This window comes from Rhinopithecus roxellana, chromosome 11 (assembly GCF_007565055.1).
Source record: "Rhinopithecus roxellana isolate Shanxi Qingling chromosome 11, ASM756505v1, whole genome shotgun sequence".
Taxonomy (NCBI): Eukaryota; Metazoa; Chordata; class Mammalia; order Primates; family Cercopithecidae; genus Rhinopithecus; species Rhinopithecus roxellana.
In genome coordinates this window covers 95,391,919-95,418,577 of record NC_044559.1, presented here as the reverse complement: position 1 = coordinate 95,418,577, position 26,659 = coordinate 95,391,919, and the positions used below count along the sequence as shown (strand labels likewise).

General features: G+C 43.8%; 1 protein-coding gene across 1 annotated transcript in view; it reads right to left on the bottom strand.

The window, feature by feature from the left end:
* Positions 1-25,088, bottom strand: part of LOC104657280 (supervillin) — a 97,727-nt gene extending 72,639 nt beyond the window's left edge. The window contains 5 exon segments of the mRNA XM_030940165.1: positions 3,715-4,381; positions 9,918-10,112; positions 21,341-21,425; positions 22,555-22,659; positions 24,897-25,088. Of these exon segments, the coding sequence (XP_030796025.1) occupies positions 3,715-4,381; positions 9,918-10,112; positions 21,341-21,425; positions 22,555-22,659; positions 24,897-25,088 (1,244 nt within the window).
* Between the last annotated feature and the right edge of the window lie 1,571 nt (positions 25,089-26,659).

Genomic DNA, 26,659 nt, shown 5'->3' with positions numbered 1-26,659 from the left:
AAGGAGCACAGTACAGCGAAGTATGAGAATTAACGACTATTCCGTATATATGCACAGGTGTGTACAGGTGTTAATGTACATGAGCACATTCAAAAACAGCATTGGAGATGGGACTCACATTTGAATGTTTAGGACATTATAGGTGGCCTTTTGAAGGTATATTCATGAGTGTTGTATTCATATTTAAATAATAAAAGAAAACAGCCTCTTGCTAGTAAGCACAGAATAAAATGATTAAAGGGAATGAGTTGCTTTCAGAGATTTAACAGCCAAAAAGTTTGGCAGAGCTAGCTGATAAGTGAGTGTGGCAGTGAGAAAAATATTCCATTTTAGTGACAGAGCAAATCCACCAAAAAAAACCCCCACAGCATTAAAATTGTTATTTAAGGATACTTTGTTTCGTCCCTTATTATCTTCTTAAATTTTTCTGCTACATTTTTCCATATCAGATGACATTATTATTTTCACTATGGTTATTTAGGTCACCAAAGAGGTTTCTTTTGTTATTGTTTTAGGTTACAAAGTATGTTTCGGTTTATCTTACTTCCCCCTAAATGGAAATCAGACAATGACTTTCTGAAACTTGGATTTCCTGGCTCCAGATAAAGAACAAGCAGAATTTTAATACATTTTAAATCCATTTTTAAAAGCTGAATAACTGCCGTCATTACAATGTAAATCTTTTATTTATTTGTTTGTTTGTTTATTTATTTATTTATTTATTTTGAGACAGACTTTTGCTGTTGTTACCCAGGCTGGAGTGCAATGGCGTGATCTTGGCTCACCGTAACCTCCGCCTCCCAGGTTCGAGCGATTCTCCTGCCTCAGCCTCGCGAGTAGCTGGGATTACAGGCATGCACCATATAAAAATTAGCCTAGCTAATTTTGTATCTTTAGTAGAGACGGGGTTTCTCCATGTTGGTCAGGCTGGTCTCGAACTCCCGACCTCAGGTGATCCGCCTGCCTCAGCCTCCCAAAGTGCTGGGATTACAGGTGTGAGCCACTGCGCTCAGCCAAATCTTAATTTTTTAAAAATGTCAAATTTGTCACATATTTTCCATCCCTCTTTATGTAAATGTATTTCAGATATTTTCCTAATATATAGAAACTAATATGTGTGTCTTTGCCTATCAGTCATAGAACCGTACACCTTAAATAACTTAGAAAATAAAGGATATGCCTCTTCCAGAAGTCCTTTACAATTTCTTAATTCTTTTAAATCTTTTTCATGGAAGTAAAGTACTGTGAGGCTAAGCCTTGGTTTATGGAAACTTCTAGGTAATATGTATCTTCAAAATAACCTGTAAAGAAGTGGTTTTATTTTGTTACAGGCCTCAATATGTCAACAATGCTTTTTGCTAGGTCTTAAGACAAATTATATACATTTTTGAATATTAAGATTTTAACTCACACAAAACATGAAGTCTCCTGTCCTTTTACGGGGAATGGTCAATAAAGTCTTAATTACTATTACAACTGATTAAAAATCTTATTGAGAATCTATTATATGTGATCTAGGTGACTAACTCACATACCATGATAACGACTTCAACAGTTATCATATGGCAATCTGAAATTAGATTCCTTATTTCTTTTAAACCAATGTAATAATATATCTCTAATAATCTTATTTTAATCTTTTTTTTTTTTTTTTTTTTTGAGATGGAGTCTGGCGCCTCCCGGGTTCAAGCAATTCTCCCTGCCTCAGCATTCCAAGTAGCTGGGATTACAGGCACCTGCCACCACGCTCAGCTAATTATTGTTTTTTTGTTTTTGTTTTGGGTTTTTTTTTTTTTTGGAGATGGAGTCTTGCTCTGTCACCCAGGCTAGAGTGCAATGGTGCGATCTCGGCTTACTGCAACCTTCGTCTCTCAGGTTCAAGCAATTCTCCTGCCTCAGCCTCCTGAGTAGCTTGGATTATAGGTACATGCCACCACGCCCAGCTGATTTTTGTATTTTTAGTAGAGACAGGGTTTAATAATGTTGGTCAGGCTCGTCTCGAACTCCTGACCTCAGGTGATCCACCCACCTTGGCCTCCCAAAGTGTTGGGATTATAGGCGTGAGCCCTCACGTCCGGCCAATATCTCCAATAATCTTTCTAAATTGGAGTCTGTTAGGTTCTTTGTCCTCCTCACAAAACACATGAAGGACTTCCTTTGGTAGAGAATAACTAAACAAAGAACATGGTTTCTATGATGAAATGCAAATTCCCCAAACAAAAGACCTTCATTTCAAAATATTAGATAGTAACTCATAGTCCCTACATTTCCAGTAATTAAAGCAAAAGGCTGAACAAAGGTCCTCATAATGCATCCTTGGGATCTACGGTATTTAATTCTGTTGGAAGCTGATCTCTCCAAGTATTTTAGTCTGGATGCTTGAGTATGCAGTGACAGGTCTTTGCGTTAAAACATTTCAGTACCACAAGGGTCTGCTTCACATGTGTTACTGCCACTTAGAGATGACCAGGTGTGCACCCCTCTGTCCCAATGGGAAATAAATAGCAGTGTTGCCCACATATAAGTCTTTTTCTTTCAGAATGAATCTGCCTGAGCTTAGGTTCTCATCCCTTTTTAATTCACTTGGGAAATTATTGCTGTCTGAACTTGAGTCCATCTAGACAATTACCCCAAACCTTTAAGCAGGACAGTTAAGTAAATTGCAATTTTAATATGGTCATCACACTTTTAAAATTAAAATTTGGAAATAAACATACTGTCTCTTCTGGCATCTGACTTTCTAATTTTATACCTTTTCCAATTTCTCCAAATGGGAGCTGCTCTTATCCTGAGTGGATCCTTTCACACAGTGGTTTTTCTAATGGCTGATCTTTATAAATGCAGGGGTTCTCACACATACCTGTGTCCTGGTGTGTGATATACTTACAGAATTAGGCAGTCTAGTTCTGTTCCGTGTATATTGCAGTCATACTCCTGTGCCCTTCATTGAGATGCTTCCACTGGTTAGTGGTGCTGCTCCTGTTTTGTGATTCTAATCACAGCAACAAAAGCAATCACCAAAAATCATCAGTCTCTGATATAATTACAGAAAAGCCGCGAAAAGATAAACTATGAAAGGAGGGTGAGAAACCCACTAAGAGGGTCCTGAAGTGAGGAGTCCATGAAAGTGTCCCCATGACACCTGTTCAGTTTATTTTTAAAAAGAACATAAGAAACACACAAACAAAAAGAACACGAGGCTTCCAGCTTTGGCAGAACCTGTTTTGATATTGTGGAAATTTAAGGATCTTAGGCCAGGTGTGGCCTCATGCCTGTCACTGTTGGGAGTGTGGCCTCATGCCTGTCACATGCCAGTGTGTTGGGAGGTTGAACAGAAGAATCTCTTGTGGCTAGGAATTCGAGATCAGCCTGGGCAACATAGCAAAATCCTATCTCAACAAAAAATATACAAATTAGCTGGGGGTGGCACATGCCTGTGGCCCCAGCTACTTGGGAGGCTGAGGCAGGAGGATTGCTTGAGCCTAGGAGTCAGAGGCTGCAGTGAGCTGTGATGGCACCACTGTATTCCAGCCTGGGCAACACAGTGGGACCCTGTCTCTAACAACAACAACAAAAGAATCATATACCATGGTATTTCTCCAATGAGCCTCGACCTCCACAAGATGCTAAGAATACCCAAACCCTATCATACAGAGAGGCAAAAAGAAGGTATTCTCCCGCGTTCGGGGTGGTTAGCGTGGGCTGGATGCTTACCTGGGTCGGGCCTCAGAGGGTAGCTGCGAGTCACCGTAGGAGGGGCTCTGGGAGGCCGCCTGCTGCAGGGAGGAGCTGTGCACGTGCTTTGGGGACTGTGACACTTCAGTGAAGGAGGAATTGTGCCCAGGGAGAGAGAAGGTCGAGGAACTCTCTGCTGCTGGGGACAGGTCATGGGCCTGCCGGGTGGCACTCAGCTCTTGACCTCGTCTTTGGTTTTCTACGTTCAGCAGCACCTCCGGGTCGGAAGCACCGTCACCCCCATGGAGAGTATAGTCCTTGGATTCACCTGCACAGGTCCTGAGCCCCATCATCTCGGTCCTGGGGTACGGAGAACTCACTTCTCTGCTTGACTCTTCCTGTTTGTCACTTTTTCCTCCTCGTTTCTCGACAGCATCAGGCTCCTTCCTGGACTTGGTATAGCGGGATAAATACTCAGGGTCGGCCTTGGGATACAGAGTCAGCCCGTATTTCTCTGCCAGCTGTCGCCTTCTTTCTGCTTTGTACCTTGCGATTCTTTCGGCTTTGGACTCCAGACTGTGGGTGTCCATGGTACCCGAACCATAGGGTGAGTCACTGTGGACGCCAGAGGTTTCTGTGCAGTATTTGGATGGAGTTTGCTTTTCCAGAGGAGAATCAGAAGTTTCCTCCCCTTCATTTGATCAGCCTACAAGAAGGTCACATGGATGAGAGGTGCAGATTTCAAGCAAAGACACGTATTTACACATAGAGTGACACTCTCTACTGCACACAGCACACACCGGGGTGCCCATGCTGTGAAGGACCAGTTTCTCACTGAGGTGTGTTCGCCTAAAGTGATTATTTACCTGGACTGCTGAAGAAGTCTGATATCCGCAGTGAAATCTACAAAGGCTGTTTATGCGCATGTTCTGCAAGCCCCCTAAGGCATGGCTTTAACTTAAGCTCAGCCCCTTCACTCCCGAGTGCCTCCATCCTTGTTCAGTGATTATTTCCCCTTATTGACTTACCCTTTTTTATAGAGTTTAGTATTTCATGTGGGAGACCACAGGATGAGTTGAGTCCTCTGGGAAAGACACCAGACAATTGAGGTGTTATCAATGGACAAGTGATGGATACTGGTTTCCCAGGATCTGAGAGTAACCATAACAACGTGGCCCATATCATTATTCACCAGGCTTTTCTTTCTTTTACAGAAGTGTTTTTCTTTTTTCCTTTTTTTTTTTTTTTTTTTTTTTTTTTGAGATAGAGTCTCGCTCTGTCACCCAGGCTGGAGTGCAGTGGCGCGATCTCGGCTTACTGCAAGCTCCGCCTCCTGGGTTCATGCCATTCTCCTGCCTCAGCCTCCCGAGTAGCTGGGACTACAGGCGCCCGTCACCACATCCGGCTAATTTTTTGTTTTTTTAGTAGAGACGGGGTTTCACCATGTTAGACAGGATGGTCTTGATCTCCTGACCTGGTGATCCACCCACCTCAGCCTCCCAAAGTGCTGGGATTACAGGCTTGTTTTTTTTCTTTTTGTGATGGAGTCTTGCTCTGTCACCCAGGATGGAGTGCAGTGGCCTGATCTCGGCTCACTGCAACCTCCGCCTCCTGGGTTCAAGCGATTCTCCTTCTCCTGCCTCCCCCTCCTGAGTAGATAGGATTACAAGCACCTACCACAATGCCTGGGTAACTTTTTGTATTTTTAGTAGAGACGAGGTTTCACCATGTTGGCCAGGCTGGTCTCAAACTCCTGACCTCAGGTGATTTGCCTGCCTCAGCCTCCCAAAGTGCTGGGATTACAAGCGTGAGCCACCGCATCCTACCCTTTGTTTCTAATTAGAGCACACGCGCCTGATGTAGGGAATGTCTAATATGGGCCTGGCATGGTGGCTCACACCTGTAATCCCAGCGCTTTGGGAAACTGAGGTGGGAGGGTGGCTCGAGGCCAGGAGTTTGAGACCAGTCTGGGCTGTTAACATAGTGAGACCCTCTTTCTACCAAAAAAGTTTTTTTTTTTTTTAATTAGCTGGGCATGATGGCATGTATCTGTAGTCCCAGCTACTCAGGAGGCTGAGATGGGCAGATAGCTTGAGCCCAGAAGTTCAAGACTACCGTGAGCTATGATACTGCCACTGCACTCCAGCCTGGGCAAGAGAGCAACACCCTGTTTCTGAAAAAAAAAGAATGAAAGAGAAGAAAATGTCTAACATGAAGACAAATGAAAGTAAAAACCCTAGGCCGGGCGCGGTGGCTCAAGCCTGTAATCCCAGCACTTTGGGAGGCCGAGACGGGCGGATCACGAGGTCAGGAGATCGAGACCATCCTGGCTAACACGGTGAAACCCCGTCTCTACTAAAAATACAAAAAAAACTAGCCGGGCGAGGTGGTGGGCGCCTGTAGTCCCAGCTACTCGGGAGGCTGAGGCAGGAGAATGGCGTAAACCCGGGAGGCGGAGCTTGCAGTGAGCTGAGATCTGGCCACTGCACTCCAGTCCGGGCGACAGAGCGAGACTCCGCCTCAAAAAAAAAAAAAAAAAAAAAAAAAAAAAAAAAAAAAAAGAAAGTAAAAACCCAAATAACCAATAATCACCCTACACACTAATAATGGCATTTTTATATATTCCTTTTTATATATTCTAGTCTTTTATAGAATTGATTTTTTCTGTATAAAATATTTAATGAAGGCCAGGTGCAGTGGCTCACGCCTGTAATCCCAACACTTTGGGAGGCCAAGGCAGGTGGATCATGAGGTCAGGAGATCAAGACCATCCTGGCCAACATGGTGATACCCAGTCTCTACTAAAAAATTAGCTGGGTGTAGTGGCGCATGCCTGTAATCCCAGGTATTCAGGAGGCTGAGGCAGGAGAATCACTTGAACTAGGGAGTCAGAGGTTGCAGTGAGCCGAGATCATGCCACTGCACTCCAGCCCGGTGACTGAGCAAGACTCTGTCTCAAAAAATAATAATAAAATAAAATATTTAATGCTATTAATGTTTTATATAAAATATTCTCCCACATTTGGAAATCTATTTTGAAGACATCGTTTTTTAAGGGTTTTAACAGTCTAACGGGCATTCCATTATGACCTGAATCCTTCCCATATTGCTGGGTATCTAAGTTGTTTCTAACTTCGAATCAGTTTGATATTCTGATTTCTCTCACAATAGACTCATAAAAGTAGAATGGCTTTATCAAAGGGTACATCATTTTAAGACTTACTAGAGTGTCAAATTAATTTCCATAAAGTCTGCATCAATTTACGCTTGCATCTGCGATATACTTCCTCGTAAACACAGAGTGTTTTTTAAGTCCTTCATTACTAGAAAAAGAGAAGATATGCATTTATTCATTTGTGTATCAGCTATTTGTATTTTCTATTTCTTCTCTGGAATACCCGCTTATGCTTATTGTACAGTGTCCTATTGATTCATAGTGGGTTTTTAAAATTGTTTTGTGTAAACTTTTTTTCTTTTTTGCTGTTTCTGTGCTTTCCCTGAATTAAATGTTCACCTCGCTTTTCCATTATTTACTTTCCATTAATCACATGAGTAACTAGAACTAACTATTGGGTTTGGTATGAAGTGGGAAGAGGAATATGCCTCTCCCCATCCCTTGGCGAACCTGTTTTTCCACTACTATTTCATTAAATAATTCTTCCTTTTCTCATTAGTGTGTGATGCTTAAACTATCACATGCCACACACAGTCTCACTCTGTCACGCAGGCTGGAGTGCAGTGGCATGATCTCGGCTCACTGCAACTTCCATTTCTCGGGTTCAAGCAATTCTTGTGTTTCAGTTTCCCGAGTAGCTGGGATTACAGGTGTGCGCCACCATGACTGGCTAATTATTGTATTTGTAGTGGAAACAGGGTTTCACCATGTTGGCCAGGCTGGTCTCAAACTCCTGGCCTCAAGTGATCCACCCATCTCGGCCTCCCAAAGTGCTGGGATTATTAGAGGGATGAGCCATTGTGCCCGGCCTGTTTTGTGTAAACTTTTAAGAATATGAGCCCTTTGTCTTCTTCACGAATATTTTCCAACTTGCTTGTGGATTAATTTTGTTGTGAAGTCTATGTGTTTGTAAGGTTCCCTTACAATGTACAGATGTTGATTTTTATGTAGTCAAGGCAACTGACTTGAACTTTTGGTGATTTCTTCAGCTGTTTCTGTGCTTTACCTGAATCAAATGTTCACCTCTCTTTTCCATTATTTTCTTTACATTAATCACATGAGTAACTAGAACTAACTATTGGGTTTGGTATGAAGTGGGAAGAGGAATATGCCTCTCCCCATCCCCTGGCGAACCTGTTTTTCCATTACTATTTCACTAAATAATTCTTCCTTTTCTTACTAGTATGTGATGCTTAAACTATTGTATGCCACACAGATTAACATTTCACATACAGTAGGGTTTATTCTGGCTACAAATTTTGGGACTCTGATCTGTCTATTCTTGATTTTTCATGCTTGCAATTTTTTTTAAGAGGTGGGGTCTGGCTATGTTGTCCAGGCAGGTCTTGTACTCCTTCGGTCAAGCTATCCTCCTGCTTCGGCCTCCCAAAGTGCTGGGATTACAGGCATGAGCCACTACGCCCAGCCATATATACATATATATTTAGATCTCTAGTTTTCTGACCACAGAAAATTAGAAACTATAGAGACAAACAAACTGATATCATCATGAAGTGAGATCAACAGCTCTCTCTGAAGAAGAAACTAGAAAACAGTGGCTATAAAAAGCAGCAGAACGGCCAGGCATGGTGGTTCACACCTGTAATCCCAGCACTTTGGGAGGCTGAGGCGGTCAGATCACCTGAGGTCAGGAGTTTGAGACCAGCCTGGTCAACATAGTGAAATCCCGTCTCTACTAAAATACAAAAAATAATTAGCCAGGCATGGTGGTGGGTGCCTGTAATCCCAGGTATTTGGGAGGCTGAGGCAGGAGAACTGCTTAAACTCAGAAGGTGGAGGTTCCAGTGAGCTGAGATTGCACCATTGCAAACTCCAGCCGGGGCAACAGGAGTGAGGCTCCATCTCAAAGATAAATAAATAAATAAAATAAAAAATAACAAGCAGCAGCAACAGCGCCTCAGAGCCAGGGACTGTGGTGGGAAGAGCAGCCCTGTGTGCATCCTCCTCTCCTAAGGTCAACTTGAATATTTGATGACAACAGTGACTGAGTGATTAGGGAAAAGCTGAGTCATGCGCCCTCAACATACTGTTTAAGATGAAAGAAGTACACAATTTATTTAAAATTACCTACATTAAATAACTTAAATAGAATGTTTTGTTGCATATCCAGAGTAAGAACCATAACCATTCAAGGTGCAGCTTTGCCTCTAATGCTCCCTGCTGAGAGCAGCTGCTCCCTGTGCTGGCTAAGAACCTTGAGAGGCCCCTGTTGCAGAGCACGGATCCTATGCTGGGCCCTGAGGGTGCAGAAAAAGTTACTGCCTTTGAGGGCCCCAGTCAAGGGAGGAAAATGACTGGCCCTCAGTTACCCAACAATGTGCCGAGAGGAATCATTTCATACTGCTGTGATATGGAAGGCCATATCTGTGAGGCGGGGCAGAGAGGACATACATGTTGTTGCTGTTTTTAACAAATACTTTTAATAGTTGGGCATGGTGGCATACGCTGGTAGTCCCAAGTACTCAGGAGACTGAGGTGGGAGGATCATTTGAGCCTGGGAGGTTGAGGCTTCGGTGAGCTGTGATCAGGCCGCTGCACTCCAGCCTAGGTGACAGAGTGACACTCTGTCTCTAAAATAATAGTAATAATAAATAAACAAAAACCAAATACATTTAATAAAAAAATTAGGGCAGGTGCAGTGACTTGCACCTGTATTCCCAGCACTTCGGAAGGCCAAGGTGGGAGGCTCACTTAAAGCCAGGAGTTCAAGACCAGCCTGTGCAACATAGTGAGACTCTACTTCTACAAAAAAAGTTAAAAAAATTAGCCAGGCATGGTGATGCACACCTGTAGTCCCAGCTACTCAGGAGGCTGGAGTGGGAGAACCCTGGAGCTTGAGCCCAAGTGTCAAGGCTGCAGTGAGCTATGATTGTGGCACTGCATTCCAGCCTCTGTGACAGAGTGAAACCTTGTCTTAAAAAAAAATTATATCCACACAATTTACTTCTGTGGAATATCTCATGTTCTGATACCACTGGGTAGAAAAGGCGACGTATAACCAGCCAGGCAGCCTGCTGGAAAATGGGCCACCCAGCTCCACGCTCACCGATGTGGGGGCTGGCAGGGTCGCTGGCTCGCATGTATTGAGGGGTGTCTTCCTCCAGCAGGCGGTGAGTCACCAACCCTGTGCAGCTCTGCAAGAGGATGGGCTGGGTGTAATTTTCAATCCCTTCCAGGCCCCTGGCAATTCTTTCTTTTCTGTGAGATACACAAGTGGCGGAGTGAGCAACAACGGTCAAGTCTAAAGGAAAATGGGATACTGCTTTGCCAAGCTCTTCTAATAACTCCGTACTATAAAGATCTTACCTTCTTCACCTGGGTGCGGTGGCTCACACCTGTAATTCCAGCACTTTGGGAGGCCGAGGCAGGTGGATCACCTGAGGTCAGGAGTTCGAGACCAGCCTGGCCAACATGGTGAAACCCCATCTCTACTAAAAATACAAAAATTAGCCAGGCATGGTGGTGCGTGCCTATAATCCCAGCTACTTGGAAGGCTGAGGCAGGAGAATCACCTGAACCTGGGAGGTGAAGGTTGCAGTGAGCCAAGATGGCACCATTGCACTCCAGCCTGGGCTACAGAAAACTCCATCTCAAAAAAAAAAAAAAATCTTAACTTCTTATTTCAAAAAATTATTTTCTCTTTGGTTCAAAAATTTTTCTTAATTCACAACTGAAACAAAACCAAACAAGATATAGTATTAGTAGTTATATGCTCATTTTATTCACTCATGCAACATCTTTATTGAACTGCAAATTTCAGTTCTTGGTTCCTATGTAACAGTGATATGCAAAACTGACCAAGTTCCTGCTTTCTTGGAGACTGTTTTTCAGGAGGGAAGGCAGTTGCCAAATGAAGAAGAGTTCACACACACACACACACACACACAGATGCATCATCCTCCCCTAAGATCAAGTTGAGTATTTGATACTCATTGACTGAGTTATCAAGGCAAAACTAAGACATGTTTTAAGTCAGATCCTCAAACTATTGTTTAATATGAAATAAATATGTAATATATTTAAAATTGCATACATTAAAATAATTTAAATAGAATGTTTTGTTGTATACACATTGCAACACCTATATAGGTGACTCATGTAAATGTCACATATATAGGTTGGCAAGGAACTAAAATCATACAGGGTAAGGGAGAAGGTTCTGTTTCATCTAGGGGAATCCAGGGAGACCTGACGAGCAAGGTCTCTCTAGGAAAGTATTTAGGCAGAAATCTCTATAACTGTTACTCACTTTTGTTTGATTTAACAAAGTATTCTAAGCTTCTATTATGGAAATCATTTACAGAAGTGTAGACTAGGAGTGTGAACCCACAGGGCCATCGGCAAGCTACAAGCATGAACTCAGAGCCGCTCCTCCTCCTCCCTCTCATGGAATCTGTCAATGGCTGTAACTATCTGATTGTTTCCCACAGTGCCTCAAGTGGCCGCTTCAATTAGCTACGGTTTAGATGAACACAGGTCCTCCGCCTCCCTGCACAGGCTTTTGCTGGAAGGAAATGTTAACAGTGGTTTCCTTGCTATAATTTAGGTGGATGATGGGTAAGGTAATGATCCCAGTGCTTCAGGCAGCATTGGAGAAACAGAACAAACGCTGTGCTGAGGTTGGGAGGTTCTCACATGACACTGACTACCAGCATATTACTGAGATGATAGACAACTGTTTCTTTGGAGAAATGGCCACAGTTCTCTCTTCTTGCCTGCTCCTCAATCGCTTAAATTCATAGAGGCTCTTATGAAGGACTCAGGAAGGGATGGGAGAAAGAAAGGGAGGTGGCCGGACAGCCTGGGGCCAGGGCCGATGAGAAGTTTTGAAAGGTTGAGTCACAGGAGAAACTCAAAGGAATTTGATTTTCGACTGCTTCAATTTCCGTTTTCTTCTCTCAAAGAGGTAATTTTTAGGAGTCAAAACTACACACACACGCACACACACGCACACACATGCACACACACACATAGCTTTTATATTGCCCTTTTTTTTTTTTTTGTTTTAAGACAGAGTCTCACTTTGTTGCCCAGGCTGGAGTGCAGTGGCCTGGTCTCGGCTCACTGCAACCTGTGCCTCCCAGGTTCAAACGATTCTCCTGCCTCAGCCCCTCGAGTAGCTGGGATTACAGGTGCCCACCACCATGCCCAGCTAATTTTCGTATTTTTAATAGAGATGGGATTTTGCCATATTGGCCAGGCTGGTCTCAAACTCCTGACCTCAGGTGGTCTGCCTGCCTTGGCCTCCCAAAGTGCTGGGATTACAGACATAAGCCACCGCGTCCAGCCTTGTATTGTCCTTTGACTGTGTTCAGAGATGTAAGCCTTGTTTTTCTTCATTTATTTTTATGTGATAGGCACCTTAAAACTAGTTGAATTGGCTTTTGTTAGGGTAGCTGGCTTCAAAAAGACAAAGTGTCTCTGTGACTTCAAAAAAGTCTCTCAGTTGGTCTCTGCAGGAATCAGAGTAGCTGGAAGCAGAGTCGCTTGTCTTATAAAGGTAATTATGTTGCTATTTAGAAGACAGGGGTATAGTGAGAATGGGGCACCCTGCCATGCAGCCTGGGGAGAGGAGGCTTGGCCAATAACAACAGCTTCCCCATTAACAAATTAGCCCTAGTGAGATTATGGTGATAAAACTTTAATGGTTGGTAGGACATATTTTGAAAATATTTTCAAAGATGACAAAAAGCGAAGCATTTTAATCAGTTATTTAAACCCCAAAGAGGAGAGTGGAGCCAAATTTTTCAAAAGACCACTCAAGAAGCTATCGAAACCAAATTCCAGGGGCGCCTAAAAGGTACGACTTGAACCCATGCCTCAAACCCTAATTGAGAAATAGAAAATGTTAGTAGGGTCCTAAGTAGCATTATCACATTTCCTTCATTTCCTTTTCTTTTTTTTTTTTTTTTTTTTTTTTTTTTTTTTTTTTACAGTGTTACGGCTTTTGTAGTTCGGTGAGCAGGAGGAAACAGTGCACAGCGGCTTTTTTCTCCCTGCTTGCTTGGGAGGGAGCGTTACAGTGTTACAGGAGTCCCTCGGTGCCACTTCGCCAGCCAGAAATCTCTGCAGTTGTGGTGACCTGTGTCCAGGGCCTTGCTTGGGCCTACAGGCTCACTCTGCCCACTCGGCCAGCAGGCTGTACTCTGTGGTTCTCCCAACCCAGATCCTATGCCTGCTAAGGCTCCACCCTCAGTCCACAGCTGGACCAGGTGTGCAACAAGCAGCTTCTGTGTTGGGTGCCATCGTCTAGACAAGGGGAACACAGTGGCACCAAAAAACTTGGAGATGCCAGCAACCATGGAGCTCCAAGGGATGTTGCAGCTCTTGACTGGGGAGTCCCAACATCTCAACTCCCAAGAAATGCAGCTCTTCACTCCCGAAGCTCAGTGAGTGGGTGCTTTGCCATAAGCCCTTTTATTCCAGCTGCTTGCAGCTTGGCGAGCAAAAGGGTGTGACACTCAGCGGCTTTTTTCACTCCCACAGTTCAGGGAGCAGGGGCATTCTACAGCTCTTTCACTCCTGTTGCCCACAGCTTGGCAAGCAGGGACACTTACAGCTCATATCTACCCGCTGCCCACAGCTTGGTGAGTTCCGGGTTCTTGTCCTGTGACCAAGAAGAATAAGATGGGCAGCGCTGGAGAGTGAGTAGGGCAGAGAAGAATTTTATTGAGTGACAGAAAGAAAGCTCTCAGTGGAGAGGGGACCCTGGAGTGGGCAGCACTCAGCTGCAAGAGGAGCCCATGAGCAGGTAGCCCTCTGTGAGGCTGAGGTTGGAGGCTTTTATGGGCTTAGAATGGGGTAGCTCATGCTGACTGGTCCACAGGTAGGTTTTGGTAAAAGTACCATTTGACTGGTTAAAAGGCATCATCCACTTTGGGAGGCTGAGGCAGGCAGATCACGAGGCCAAGAAATCGAGACCATCCTGACCAACACAGTAAAACCCTGTCTCTACTAAAAATACAAAAATTAGCTGGGCGTGGTGGCTTGTGCCTGTAGTCCCAGCTACTCGGGAGGCTGAGGCTGGAGAATCACTTAAACCTGGGAAGCGGAGGTTGCAGTGAGCCAAGATCATGCCACTGCACTCTAGCCCGGCGACAAAGCGAGATTCCATCTCAGAAAAAAAAAAAAAAAAAAAAAAAAAAAAAAAAAATGGTATCATTGAGAAGGAACCAATAGAGAGAGACAGGGTAAGATGATGATAGAAGTTCTCATGCTGGTTATGGGCTCTATCTGGAACTAGGAGCTTGGTTTTTGGGCTTTAGGCTCTCTTTGGATTGAAGGTTGGGTTTCACCAGGGACCTGTCCCTGTCTGCCTAGGAATGTGTCTGTCTCCTGTCACCATCAACAGGGTCTCTGTCACACAGGCTGGAGTGCAGTGGTGTGATCACAGCTCACTGCAGCCTCAACCTACCAGGCTCAAGTGATCCTCCCACCTCATCCTCACATGTTAACTGGGACTACAGGCACACACCACCACGCCCGGCTAGATTTTTGTATTTTTGTAGAGACAGGGGTTTCACCATGTTGCCCAGGCTGGTTTTGGACTCCTGGGCTCAAGCGATCCCCTGGCCTCGGCCTCCGAAAGTGCTGAGACTGCAGGCACAGCCTGATAGTTCCCTTTCCCCACCCCCCACACTATTTCATCTGGGTAAGGATCAAAACCATTAACACACACATACAGTGTCATAATCAGTAGTTGAGTGCCAAGATCATTAGTTGATCTTTCCTTCTGGGATGCTTCCTGCCATTCTCTATTGCCTGTATTCCAGAAGGAAAGATCAGCTAATCGGGAGACTGTGCAAGTCGCCTGCCCACAGGAAAGGTAGACTTTCCCGCCGCCCTTGCTGCCCTGTTTCAGTATTCCGTAAGGACAAAGACAACATGAGAAGGAAGCCAGGATGCAGTTCATCACAGAAGCTGAGCCTCAGCCAGGAGTAGCAAGAACCAAGAGAAGGACAGGGGACAGGCTGAGTCATCCTATTGCCCATGGAGATCTTTGTCCTCTTCTAGACAAAACAGGCTAAGCAGCCCACCAGTGAGCACTGCCCTCTGATAGTCATTCACTTCTGGGCATAAGACGAGAAGTTCTCAGGACAGGATCTAGCAGACACACAGATGGACCTCATCAGGGTCATGGGCTCAGGAGGCTGGCTCCAGAGAACTCGCAGATCACTATGGGAGCACTAACAGCTTCTAAGTGGGAAGTGGCTTTGCTGCGAGCTCTGTACTTCAGGATGTTGAATGTCCCAGGCTCTCCTACTAAAAGCTAAATCACCCCCAATTGTTGCAACACAAAAATGTCCTAAAAAATGTCCTTCTAAAGCCCCTTAGGGGCTATCCTAGATTGAGAACCATTGAGAATCACTGATGCCCCAGTACTAGAATTTCAAATACACAGCCTGTGCCTTAGACACCCAGGCCCTAGGTTACACAGCACAGACGCCACTAGCCCAGCACTGAACTCTTTTCAGTCAAGCCCAGATTCAACGCAAAGCTATGCCAAGCCTATTGCTCCTGGAAGTTAGAATCCATCAACATAGTGGGTACTTGAAGGGACACCTTACGGTCCTCTCTGATCATTCACTGAGGAATTTTTTTTTTTTTTTTGAGATGGAGTCTTGCTCTGTTGCCCAGGCTGGAGTGCAGTGGCACGATCTCAGCTCACTGCAAGCTCTGCCTCCCGAGTTCACACCATTCTCCTGCCTCAGCCTCCCAAGTAACTGGGACTACAGGTGCCCGGCTAATTTTTATATTTTTTTTAGAGACGGGGTTTCACCGTGTTAGCCAGGATGGTCTCGATCTCCTGACCTCGTGATCCACCCACCTCAGCCCCCCAAAGTGCTGGGATTACAGGCATGAGCCACTGTGCCTGGCCTTCCCTGAGGAATTAAATGAGCTCATAAATTAAACTGTCCTTTAAATGTATTGGTGAGCTTATTAATTCTTAGTGGAAATCTATAGCGATTTTTTTAGGAAAATAAAAATTCTTCCTGCAAACAAATTTCCAGCAAACAAATAATTAGCTGTCAGTCCATTCTTTCTAGCAAATATTTTTTCAGTTGCCAAGATTTACCTCATTCCTACAGACATGGGATTATAATAAAGAAATTATGTACCAGACGAAAAGAAGTAATAGACATTTTGAGTTTCACCTCTTTTCCCCAAGTCTATGCAAACATGTAATATAATTAATGTGTAATTAACATGTATTATATTATATGTTTGTTTTATATTATTACTAATAATATAAAACCATGTTTGTTTTATATTATTACTAATAATATAAAACCATGTTTGTTTTATATTATTACTAATATAAAACCGTGTTTATTATTAATATTATAACACATGGTTTTATATTATTATTAGCATAAAACTAATGCTAAAAACATCATGGATGGAAGTCCCTCTTGCTGTAGAAATCTATGTTGTAACTTTGTTGCTTTCTTTACAGACTACCTACAGTTCTACCAAAGTTATCTTATTTATTTATTTATTTATTTATTTATTTATTTATTTATTTGAGACAGAGTTTCGTTCTTGTTGCCCAGGCTGGAGTGCAATGGCGCAATCTCGGTTCTCTGCAACCTCCCCTTCCTGGGTTCAAACGATTCCCCTGCTTCAATCTCCCAAATACCTGGGATTACAGGCACCTACCACCATGCCCAGCTAATTTTTTGTATTTTTAGTAGAGATGGGGTTTCATCACATTGGTCAGGCTGGTCTTGAACTCCTGGCCTCAGGTGATCCACCCGCCTTAACCTCCCAAAGTGCTAGGATTACAGGCGTGAGCCACAATGCCCAGCCCAAAGTTATCTTTGTGATTGATCATCCTGAAGGTCTCTGTTTGAAAACTTTAAAAAAATGTTATGTAATTTCAGACTTACAGGCAATGTAAAAGATATCCTTCATAATATGTTAGCATTTTACTACTTTGGCTTATTTTTATTCTTTTTTCCCTCTCCATAAGTGTATTTATATGTACATATGTATGTACATACATACACATACATGTTTACATAATATTTTTTCTGAACCATTTGAGTCAATTGCAGCATGAGACCCTTTTATCTCTAAATTCTTCAGTGTGTATTTTCTAACAAAAAAGAATAAGAATGCTTTTTAAAATTAGGTTCACCAGCTGTAATTCAATTGATTATATGCTGTGTCATAATTATAATTCATATATGGTTCATGTTTAGTAATAGTAGTTATTATTTAATCCAGATATCAATAAGCATCAATGGTCTAATTTCCATTATAATAAGACATCTACTTTGCTTTCAAATACATTAGGGCTTCTAAACATATCCGCCTGTCCCTTGTTTTACCTGCTATGTTGGTCTGTTACTCTTCTTTGAGTAATTCGGAGTGGTGCTACTGTGGCAATACGGACTCTATGAGTCTATTTCTTTAGTTATTTCTAATGGGAGCCAGAGGTTAGTTTTCAAGTAAGGCGATTTAAGGAAATTTGACAGCAGAGCTATAATACTTCATAAGTTATTTAACTACCTAATATGCTTTTCAATAAGACTATATAACACCAATATGCTGGACGATTTTGTCTGTGGGGTGCTTTTCCTGGGAAACATAGTTTCTTCCATTAGCTCTAAGAAACAGAAGTTTCTGGCTAAGACATTGTTGAGTTCAGTCCTCCAAACTTGAGCACAGTAGAACCTTCCAAAGAAATATAAGTGGCAGGGGTACTGCCAAGAACACTTCTCTCCTCCTTCACGCGACAGCCCAAGAGCCCAGGCCAGATCGGGAATATTCTGATCTTACTTCCCACAGGAGTAAAGCCCTTTAACTTTTACTCTTGGATGGCAGCCACTAATATAAAGACAAGCAGCTCATAAACCAAGCAATTACAAACTAGAGGAATAAGGGGGAGGGGTGACGGCTAAAGGATGTAGCATTTCTTTTCGGAGTCATGAAAATGTTCTAAAACTGGCTGTGCCGATGGAGGCAGAACTCTGTGAATTGCTAAAACTGACCGAATCGCATACTTTAAATGATAGGACTGCATGGAATGTGTGTGTGTGTGTTTTTTTTTTTTTTTTTTTGAGACGGAGTTTTGCTTTTGTTACCCGGCTGGAGCGCAATGGCACGATCTTGGCTCACTGCAATCTCCGCCTCCCGGGTTCAAGCAATTCTCCCATCTCAGCCTCCTGAGAAGCTGGGATTACAGGTGCCTGCCACCACACCTGGCTAAGTTTTGTACTTTTAGTAGAGGTGAGGTTTCACCATGTTGGCCAGGCTGGTCTCAAACTCCTGACCTCAGATGATCCACCTGCCTCGGCCTCCCAAAGTGCTGGGATTACAGGTGTGAGCCACCACGCCCCATCGTGTTGTTTCCTAATAAAGCTGCTAAAGAAAGTAGAGTAACATTTGGCCCGTTTCATAATTCCTCAATGGAAAATCTATTTTAATATTATAAACGTTACATAAGTAAGGTTTTTTTTTTTTTTTGAGATGGACTCTTGCTCTTGTTGCCCAGGCTGGAGTGCAGTGGTGCAATCTTGGCTTATTGCAACCTCCACCTCTTGGGTTCAAGTGATTCTCCTGCTTCAGCCTACTGAGTAGCTGGAATTACAGGCACCTGCCACCACGCCCAGCTAATTTTTGTACTTTTAGTAGAAATGGGGTTTCACCATGTTGGCAAGGCTGGTTCTGAAAGCCTGACCTCAGGTGATCCACCTGCCTCGGCCTCCCAAAGTGCTGGGATTACAGTGGAGAGCCACCTCGTCCGGCCAGGTAAGGATTTTTAATCCCTTGATTTCTTGTTTGTGATACACACTTAGGGAAGTCCCAAGGAGAAAAAGCAGCAACCACTTTAATGCTCAATTTCACAGGGGAAATCCCTCTTGAAATGAACACAAAGAGACTTCTATACACTTGTAACATAAAACTTGATGCCATTAAAACAAAATTATAGCTAAATCCTTTTTTCACATACGTTGCTAAAGGCTGACAGACAACATTACTAACATATCTGTTGAGACAGAGAAACAAAGAGAGTGCTGGTCTTTCCAAATCTGCCTTTTTTTTTTTTTTCTCATAAAAAAGACATGAAATAAGACTGTAGAGAATTTAGGTGAAATTCAGAGAACACGGGGCACTGGCATTTTTAAAGCATGTTTTAAAGATTTAAAGGACCTTGTTAATTTAGAAATATCAATCTGGTTGAAGACATGAAATCATCTTTGATTTATAAAAATTATATTTTAATAACCATTTATGATAAATTTTAGAATACAACTGGTTAATAAGCTTAGGTGTTCTAAAAGTTTATTATAGATGAAGGTACCATTTGTTGAACCTTAAGGAACCTAGCATATCATACTGTTTTTTATTTTTCTGCTCATAATATTGCCTGTGGTATTATGCTTCAAATAAAGGAATTGGGATAGAGAAGGGGAAAGAGGGATCCTTCTGACTGGTGGAAACAACCTCTGCTATGTAGAACTTTGCCTAATCAACTCTTCTCAGCTAATGCTTATACTGATTTGTTCATTCTTACACCTTGTTTTGATCACCTGAATAGGTTTAAACACTTAAGGCCAGGCGTTGTGGCTCACACCTATAATGCCAGCACTTTGGGAGGCTGAGGCGGGCAGATCACTTGAGGCCAGGAGTTCAAGACCAGCCTGGGCAACATGGTGAAACCCCCGTCTCTACTAAAACTACAAAAATTAGCCAGTTGTGATGGCACATGCCTATAGTCCCCGCTACTTGGGAGGTTGAGGCAGGAGAATCGCTTGAACCTGAGAGGCAGAGGTTGCAGTGAGCCGAGATTATGCCACTGTACTCCAGCCTGGGTGACAGAGAGATACTCTGTCTCAAAATAAATAAATTAAAATAAAAAGAAGTAAACTTGGTTTTTTGTCTTTCACAGAGAGTCCTAGGCATTGACAGAATCATTCCACTTCACAGCCGTTCCGTGCCCCATCTGCACCTGTCCTACCTGGATACGAGGACACTGACTTGCCTAAAAATCTTCTGGGGGAGAGCTGATGCGAGCACAGTGTGGACCACCTCATTTCCAGGTACCATGAACTATTAAATTTCTTTTCTTTTCTTTTTCTTTTGCTTTTGATGGAGTCTCGTTCTGTCACCCAGGCTGGAGTGCAATGGCACGATTTCAGCTCACTGCAACCTCCGCCTCCCAGGTTCAAGCAATTCTCTGCCTCAGCCTCCTAAGTAACTGGGATTACAGGTGCCCGCCACCATGCTTGGCTAATTTTTGTATTTTTAGTAGAGACAGGGTTTCACCATCTTGGCCAGGCTGGTCTTGAACTCCTGACCTCATGATCCATCCGCCTCGGCCTCCCAAAGTGTTGGTATTACAGATGTGAGTCACCGTGCCTGGCCTAATTTTCTTTTTGATATGAAATCTCATCTGCCTCCTTGTAATTCTATACATTATTCTTACTTTTGGCCTCTGGAGCAACATAGAATAAACCTATATTCCAGCTGACAGTGTTGTCAGTTCTTGAGAATTGCCACATGTCCCTGTCTGGGTTTTCTTCACCAGGCCAAATCCCCAGAGTCTTTCAGACATCCACCCTCATCAGACTATGTCTTGGCCAATCATCCGTTCCATTCCTCAGATGTATTCCAATTCGGCAGCGGGCCTTTCTTACTGGATTTACTTTCTATTAAAAGAATATGTTGTTTGGTTTAATTTCTTTGGGACATGACTTTTGCTTTTTCTTTCAGAGTAGAAAACAATCTGCCCTTCCATCAAATCTGTTTCTTCCCCTGGAAGGTCTCCACAGCTCAGTTGGGATGAAGTGAGCCGGGACCAATGATCATTCCCTGTGCTGGTGTTACAGTTACAAAGACCAGGCGATGTTTCCATCATTTCACAGGGAAAACTAGGGGGAATTGGTTTATAGTGGTGCAGACATTTTACTGCATGTGCGCCTTGACCAGTGGAAATAGTAATTCACCAAACATGTGTGAGTGCCTGCTTGGGGAAGTTGGTCATGATATATAGTCTGTACGGGCTGTTCTCAGCCCAGCAGGAAGCTACAAGATGTTAAATGTAAAAGCCCTAACTCTAGGAAGCATCAGGAGGCCTGGGGCAGCCTCCGGAGGCAGCAGGAGTGGATGGACAGAGAAGAGATGGGGATATGGTCAGAACTCACTGCCCTTGGAGAAGGTTAAATGGAGAAAAGAGATGAGGGAAGGTCGATGTTATGTTCCCTTTCTCACCCACCACACCCAGCCTCTGGCAAAACCTCAGGAGGCTTAAAATTAAAGGGCAAGGAGGGGAAGAAAGGTGAGGATTAAAAATACATAGAGAGAGACGGAAGGGAATTGAAGCTAATTATTGGAGGAAGCAGGAAGGGCCGCAACGGAGACTGTAAGCTGGAGGTGAGGAAGAGAGTTCCGCTCAAGGAAATTCAGACAACACAATATGCATCTACCCAGACATGGTTAGTCACTTAGGAATGGCCTTACCTTTAGGAAGTACAACTAAAATCTTAGCGTCAATTCCTCTTTTGTGGTTAGTGAGCTGTTCTTTATCTTCAAATGAGAACTCCTTCTGAAAGTGAAACATTTCTCCATTAATAGTTAAATCCATTTAAATCAAGATATGATATTAAGTAGAAAAATACAGAACATAAAATTTATGCCACTGTCGATCGCAAGTAAAACGTTTTATATTGGGGAGTAAATTGGTAGCTTTTTTCATTTACTTATATTTCTGTAAATATTGTGATTTTTTGTGCTGTAATTACAGCAGGATTGGTGGGTGGTGTGGTGTGTGGGGGTGAAAACATTGCTGAACTGGAAGTTGTATGCTTTAGCTCGGACTGACCTCCTCTTCTTGACCTAGGAATAGCTGTGCAAGCTTGGATTCATTACTCAATCTCTCTGTGCTACAATTTCTTCTTCAGAAAATCAACAACTTGTCTAGGTGATCTACACGCTGTCCTCTAGTGTTAAAATTACATTAAAGTAACAGATGCCTTCAAACAACCAAGACATCAAAGCAGGTCAAAAGTTTGGAAAGCCTAATGAAGACTCGTGTTGGAATAAAAGAGGAAATGAAAGAGGAGAATAATAAAGGAAGTGAGCCCTTACTGTGGACTTTCCCCCCATGTTAAGCACACCCCAGGTATCTCCTTAATTATCTCCCCAAGACCCTACCAGGTATGAACTACTCAGCGGGGTGCTGATAAAGGTACAAAGGGCCCTGCCCTCTTGCCCCGCCCACCCAGGCCCTCCACCTGGCCTTGCAAAAAGCACCTGCTTTGTAGTATTGACTGGTGGTGTCAACACTCCCACCATGGCAGATCTCAGGCTCCCACAGGACTCACTGAACTCAAAGTCGGGAGAGAAGCACGCATGTCACGCTGCAGCACAACACCGGAACTAGTACCATCCTCAGTTTACAGATCCGGAAATTGTTACGTGATTTGCCCAAAGACTCATATTTGACAAGAAGAGGAGATGAGATTCAAATCCATCTCCTAGTTTAATACCAGCCACAGTCACCTCAAGACTGCTGTGTACACAACTCCATCGTCTTTGATGTGCCCGCAGCAGGCAGGGTAGAGGGTGCTGCTGCCTCGAAGGAAGAAAACAAACCTGTGGAAACAGAGAACTGCGGTTCCTCAAGGTCAGTGTGACCTCCAGAGGGGTAAAAGATGGGCTTGAAAAAGACTCACTGTGAAGCTGACCTTCCACTGTACGGGTACATTTCTATAGAGGCCAAGGAAGAGACCGAGGAAGCCGCTGTGGGACAGCTGAATAACCTCTACCCGCTGTGTAAACTACGGGGAAAGAACTTCCACACAGTCCAAAGTATGGCCACCATCCCGTGCTCCTAGAACCAAGCCTGTCTGAAATCTTCATCTTTCCATATACAATGTAGCAAAGCTTATAGTCCACAGGTAAGTGTGTTCACATTATTTAATGAAAAGTCTAGAGAATAATTAGGCTTCATAAGCCACACTCCAGATTGGCTGGAAGAGCCTAGGACACCTGCCTAGTCAGAAACTTGGAATTAGCACTGACTTCTAAACACTGAATTGTAAGGCAGTAACTACTCCTTTCAATGCAGAAACCTCAAAAATTAAATAATGGCAGAAATGTACTCGATTTAAGGAATAGCATGCTATTTTAACTGATTATTTAATTGCTAATTTAAATATCTTGACAAAGCTCTGTACTTTGGGAAACTTAACATCTTTTCAGGAAAAAGCATCTACATTAGAATGAAATAATGCAATCCCTGAAATATTCAACTGGCTGGGCACTGACCTTGGGGTATAAATGCTGTCTCATATTTTCAAAAATAAACATCTGTGTGCCTTTATTTTCCTCTTTCTTTCTGTTTCTCAGAAAGCTCAATGGAGCCACTAATGAAAAACAAGAAAGTGTCCCTGAGTTAAATACTCCGCTGAATTTACAGAGTGAGCTTTACGAGTCATCACCGAACACTCCCTGGCTCCACAGGCACTTATTTTCTCCAAACATGCTACAAATAGTGCCAGCACCATGTGAAGTGCAGCCTTTTGATGGCAGGTCAGAAACCAAAGAAAACCCAAGCTCTAAGAGGGAAGTCTCTGATGCTTCTTGATGTGGTTCACTCGACATGCTGTTTCCTCCGCCTGAGCTCTCTCCCCACCAGCCTCCTGCCGTCCTGTGGCTTCCTCTCGCTCCTCATCTCGGCCTCAGTTGACTGGTCATGTCCTCAGGGCAGAGCACCTGGACCCACTGCCTATCCCGACCAGAACCCAAAGTATATTACACACCTTGGTAATCCCAGCACTTTGTGGGGACTGAGGCAGGAGGATTGTTTGAGCCCAGAAGTTCGAGACCAGCCTGGGCAACATAGCAAGATGCCATTTCTGCAAAAAAATAGAAAAAATAGCCAGGCACAGTGGTGCATGACTATAGTCCCAGCTACTCAGGAGGCTGAGGTGGCAGGACCCAGTAAGCCTAGGAGTTTGAAGCTGCAATGAGCTGTGATTGTGCCACTGTGCTCCAGCCTGGGAGACAGAGTGAGACCCTGTCTCTTAAAAAATGAACTAAATTATTGAATTAAATATTATTTTAAAAATTAAAATATATCGAATGAATGACTACTACAAAACACTTCAAATGAATACTGCGATTCACCCTGAAGTATTTTTTGTGTACCTTTTATGCAAAGTTGATGTGACGGCCAGGGCAAAATTATTGCAAACATGGAGAATAACTAGAAAAGCATACGGTCAATAACATCAGTCATAAGCCCCTCCTGCCTCCCTTCCATCTCACCCTCCCTCCTTTCCTTCCTTCTTTCATCTTTGGATAGGACATAATTTGTAACACATCACTTCTTAGTACCTTTGCTCACCTTGCATACATGTGTGAAAAACTGGCATAATTTCACATGTTTATAAAGTATCAATTTTAGAATCTGCAGCTTCCAGGTAAACATTTATTACGGAGTCCACACGGCTGTCATCACCCTCTGGTCCTGTCTCCACTTCCTCTCTCCCCTGACTCTCTCCCCTGCTCCTGCTAAATGACTGGGTGCTTCTGAGAAAGCGGATGAGCAGGCAGGAGGAGCGGAGCAGGCAGACTGGGCTGGAAAGTGTGGCTCTGGCTCAAGGTGGTGCCACAAGCTGTGATTGATGCAAGACCCCTCAAATCAATAAATGAAATCAACTTTCTCTCTTTTTTTTGACGGAATCTTGCTCTGTTGCCCAGGCTGGAGTGCAGTGTCATGATCTCGGCTCACTACAACCTCCACCTCCTAGGTTCAAGCAATTCCCCTGCCTCAGCCTCCCGAGTAGCTGGGACTACAGGGGCGCAACAGGGCGCCCAGCTAATTTTTGTATTTTTAGTAGAGATAGGTTTTCACCATGTTGGTCAGGATGGTCTCGATCTCTTGACCTCGTGATCCCCCTGCCTCAGCCTCCTAAAGGGCTGGGATTACAGATGTAAGCCACCGCGCCCGGCCCAAGTTTCTTTCTTTCTTTTTTTTTTAAATCATGTTTCTTCCTTGAACTTTCACTACCTGAGGGCACCGATCATCAGTGAAATTACAGGTAAGATGCGCTTGTAAAATTCGGGACGCTTCATCAGTGAGCACCTTTTTCGGCTCATCTGATGCTGATGAAACACAAGCACCTGCGAGGTCCGGCCTCTCCTCTTCTCTCTGCTTCTTCTGACTCAGAGGTCCCTGAACAGGGAGACAGGTAGGTCCCATTACTAACACATATGACCGGTGACCCCAAAAGCACAGAGCCCTCAGATGCCGGACACCTCCCTTCCTCCTCAGTCACCCCCCATCCCCAGTCTCCCCAGGGACAAAGGGGTGTCTGCAGGGGCAACCTCTGCAGGCCTTGGTGTCTCACTACAGCTCAACCAAAACTAAGATCCTGTGTTTCAGTAGGGAAGCATCTCTCCATAGATACTAAAGTAAATGCTATCCACTTCATTTTCTGTATTTTGATTTTAACTTTCTAACAGTGAGAAACACCTTTTGGATTTTTATCCAACTCTCTGTCTCCCCTGAAACAGTGCTCGTTCTTTAGGACTGATTGTTTGTGCTGCCACCCCACTTCCTCTGCTTCAATAATCTAAGAAGAGAATGCCCCTGCTTCCGTGGCAAATTTTCTTTAAAATGTGTCTCACTGGCCAGGCGCAGTGACTCATGCCTGTAATCCCAGCAGTTTCGGAGGCTGAGGCGGGTGGATCACAAGGTCAAGAGATAGAGACCATCCTGGCCAACATGGTGAAAAACCGTCTCTACTAAAAATACAAATATTAGCTGGGCATGGTGGCATGTTGCCTGTAGTCCAGCTACTCAGGAGGCTGAGGCAGGAGAATCGCTTGAACCTGGGAGGCAGAGGTTGCAGTGAGCCGAGATTGTGCTACCGCACTCCAGCCTGGCGACAGAGCGAAATTTCATCTCAAAAAAAAAAAAAAAAAAAGGCCAGGCGCAGTGGCTCAAGCCTGTAATCCCAGCACTTGGGAGGCTGAGACAGGCGGATCACGAGGTCAGGAGATCAAGACCATCCTAGCTAACACGGTGATGAAACCCCGTCTCTACTAAAAAATACAAAAACTAGCCGGGCGAGGTGGCGGGCGCCTGTAGTCCCAGCTACTCGGGAGGCTGAGTCAGGAGAATGGCGTAAACCCGGGAGGCGGAGCTTGCAGTGAGCTGAGATCTGGCCACTGCACTCCAGCCTGGGCCACAGAGCGAGACTCCGTCTCAAAAAAAAAAAAAAAAAAAAAAAAGATGTGTCCAATTAACCTACTTAAATGCCTACCCATAGCAACATAGGGGAATTTTATTAAAGGAGAGCAGGATACTCTGCTGTTATTATCTCTATTTTTTACAATGTGGAGTATGCTTCTATTACAAGGGCTGTCCAGCACCCACATCTGCAATCTGCTCATTCTGCTGCTGAAGTTTAAATGACAAGATATGGGAGATGAAGTCCCATTAGCTCATATTTTTGTCTCTTTTAGCTGGTGTCTGGTTGACCAGGTTTCTTTTAAGGAAGAAGGCTCTTACACCTCCAGCCCATTTTACACTTAGCACCATAGCACAGGCTGTCATTTTAATAGGTATGCATGACATAACACCCATGATTTGAGAATAGCTGTGTCTCTGAGTTTCTGTCCACTGACGTGTGTGACTTTCATATTGCGTGCTTTTCCTATCCTTGAATAAGGAATGCCTTCCTGTTTCTTTTTTCCTCAGTCACTTATTAGCTCCATGACAATTAAACCAATCCGCTAGGGACATATTAGAAACCAAGCTTCAGATCC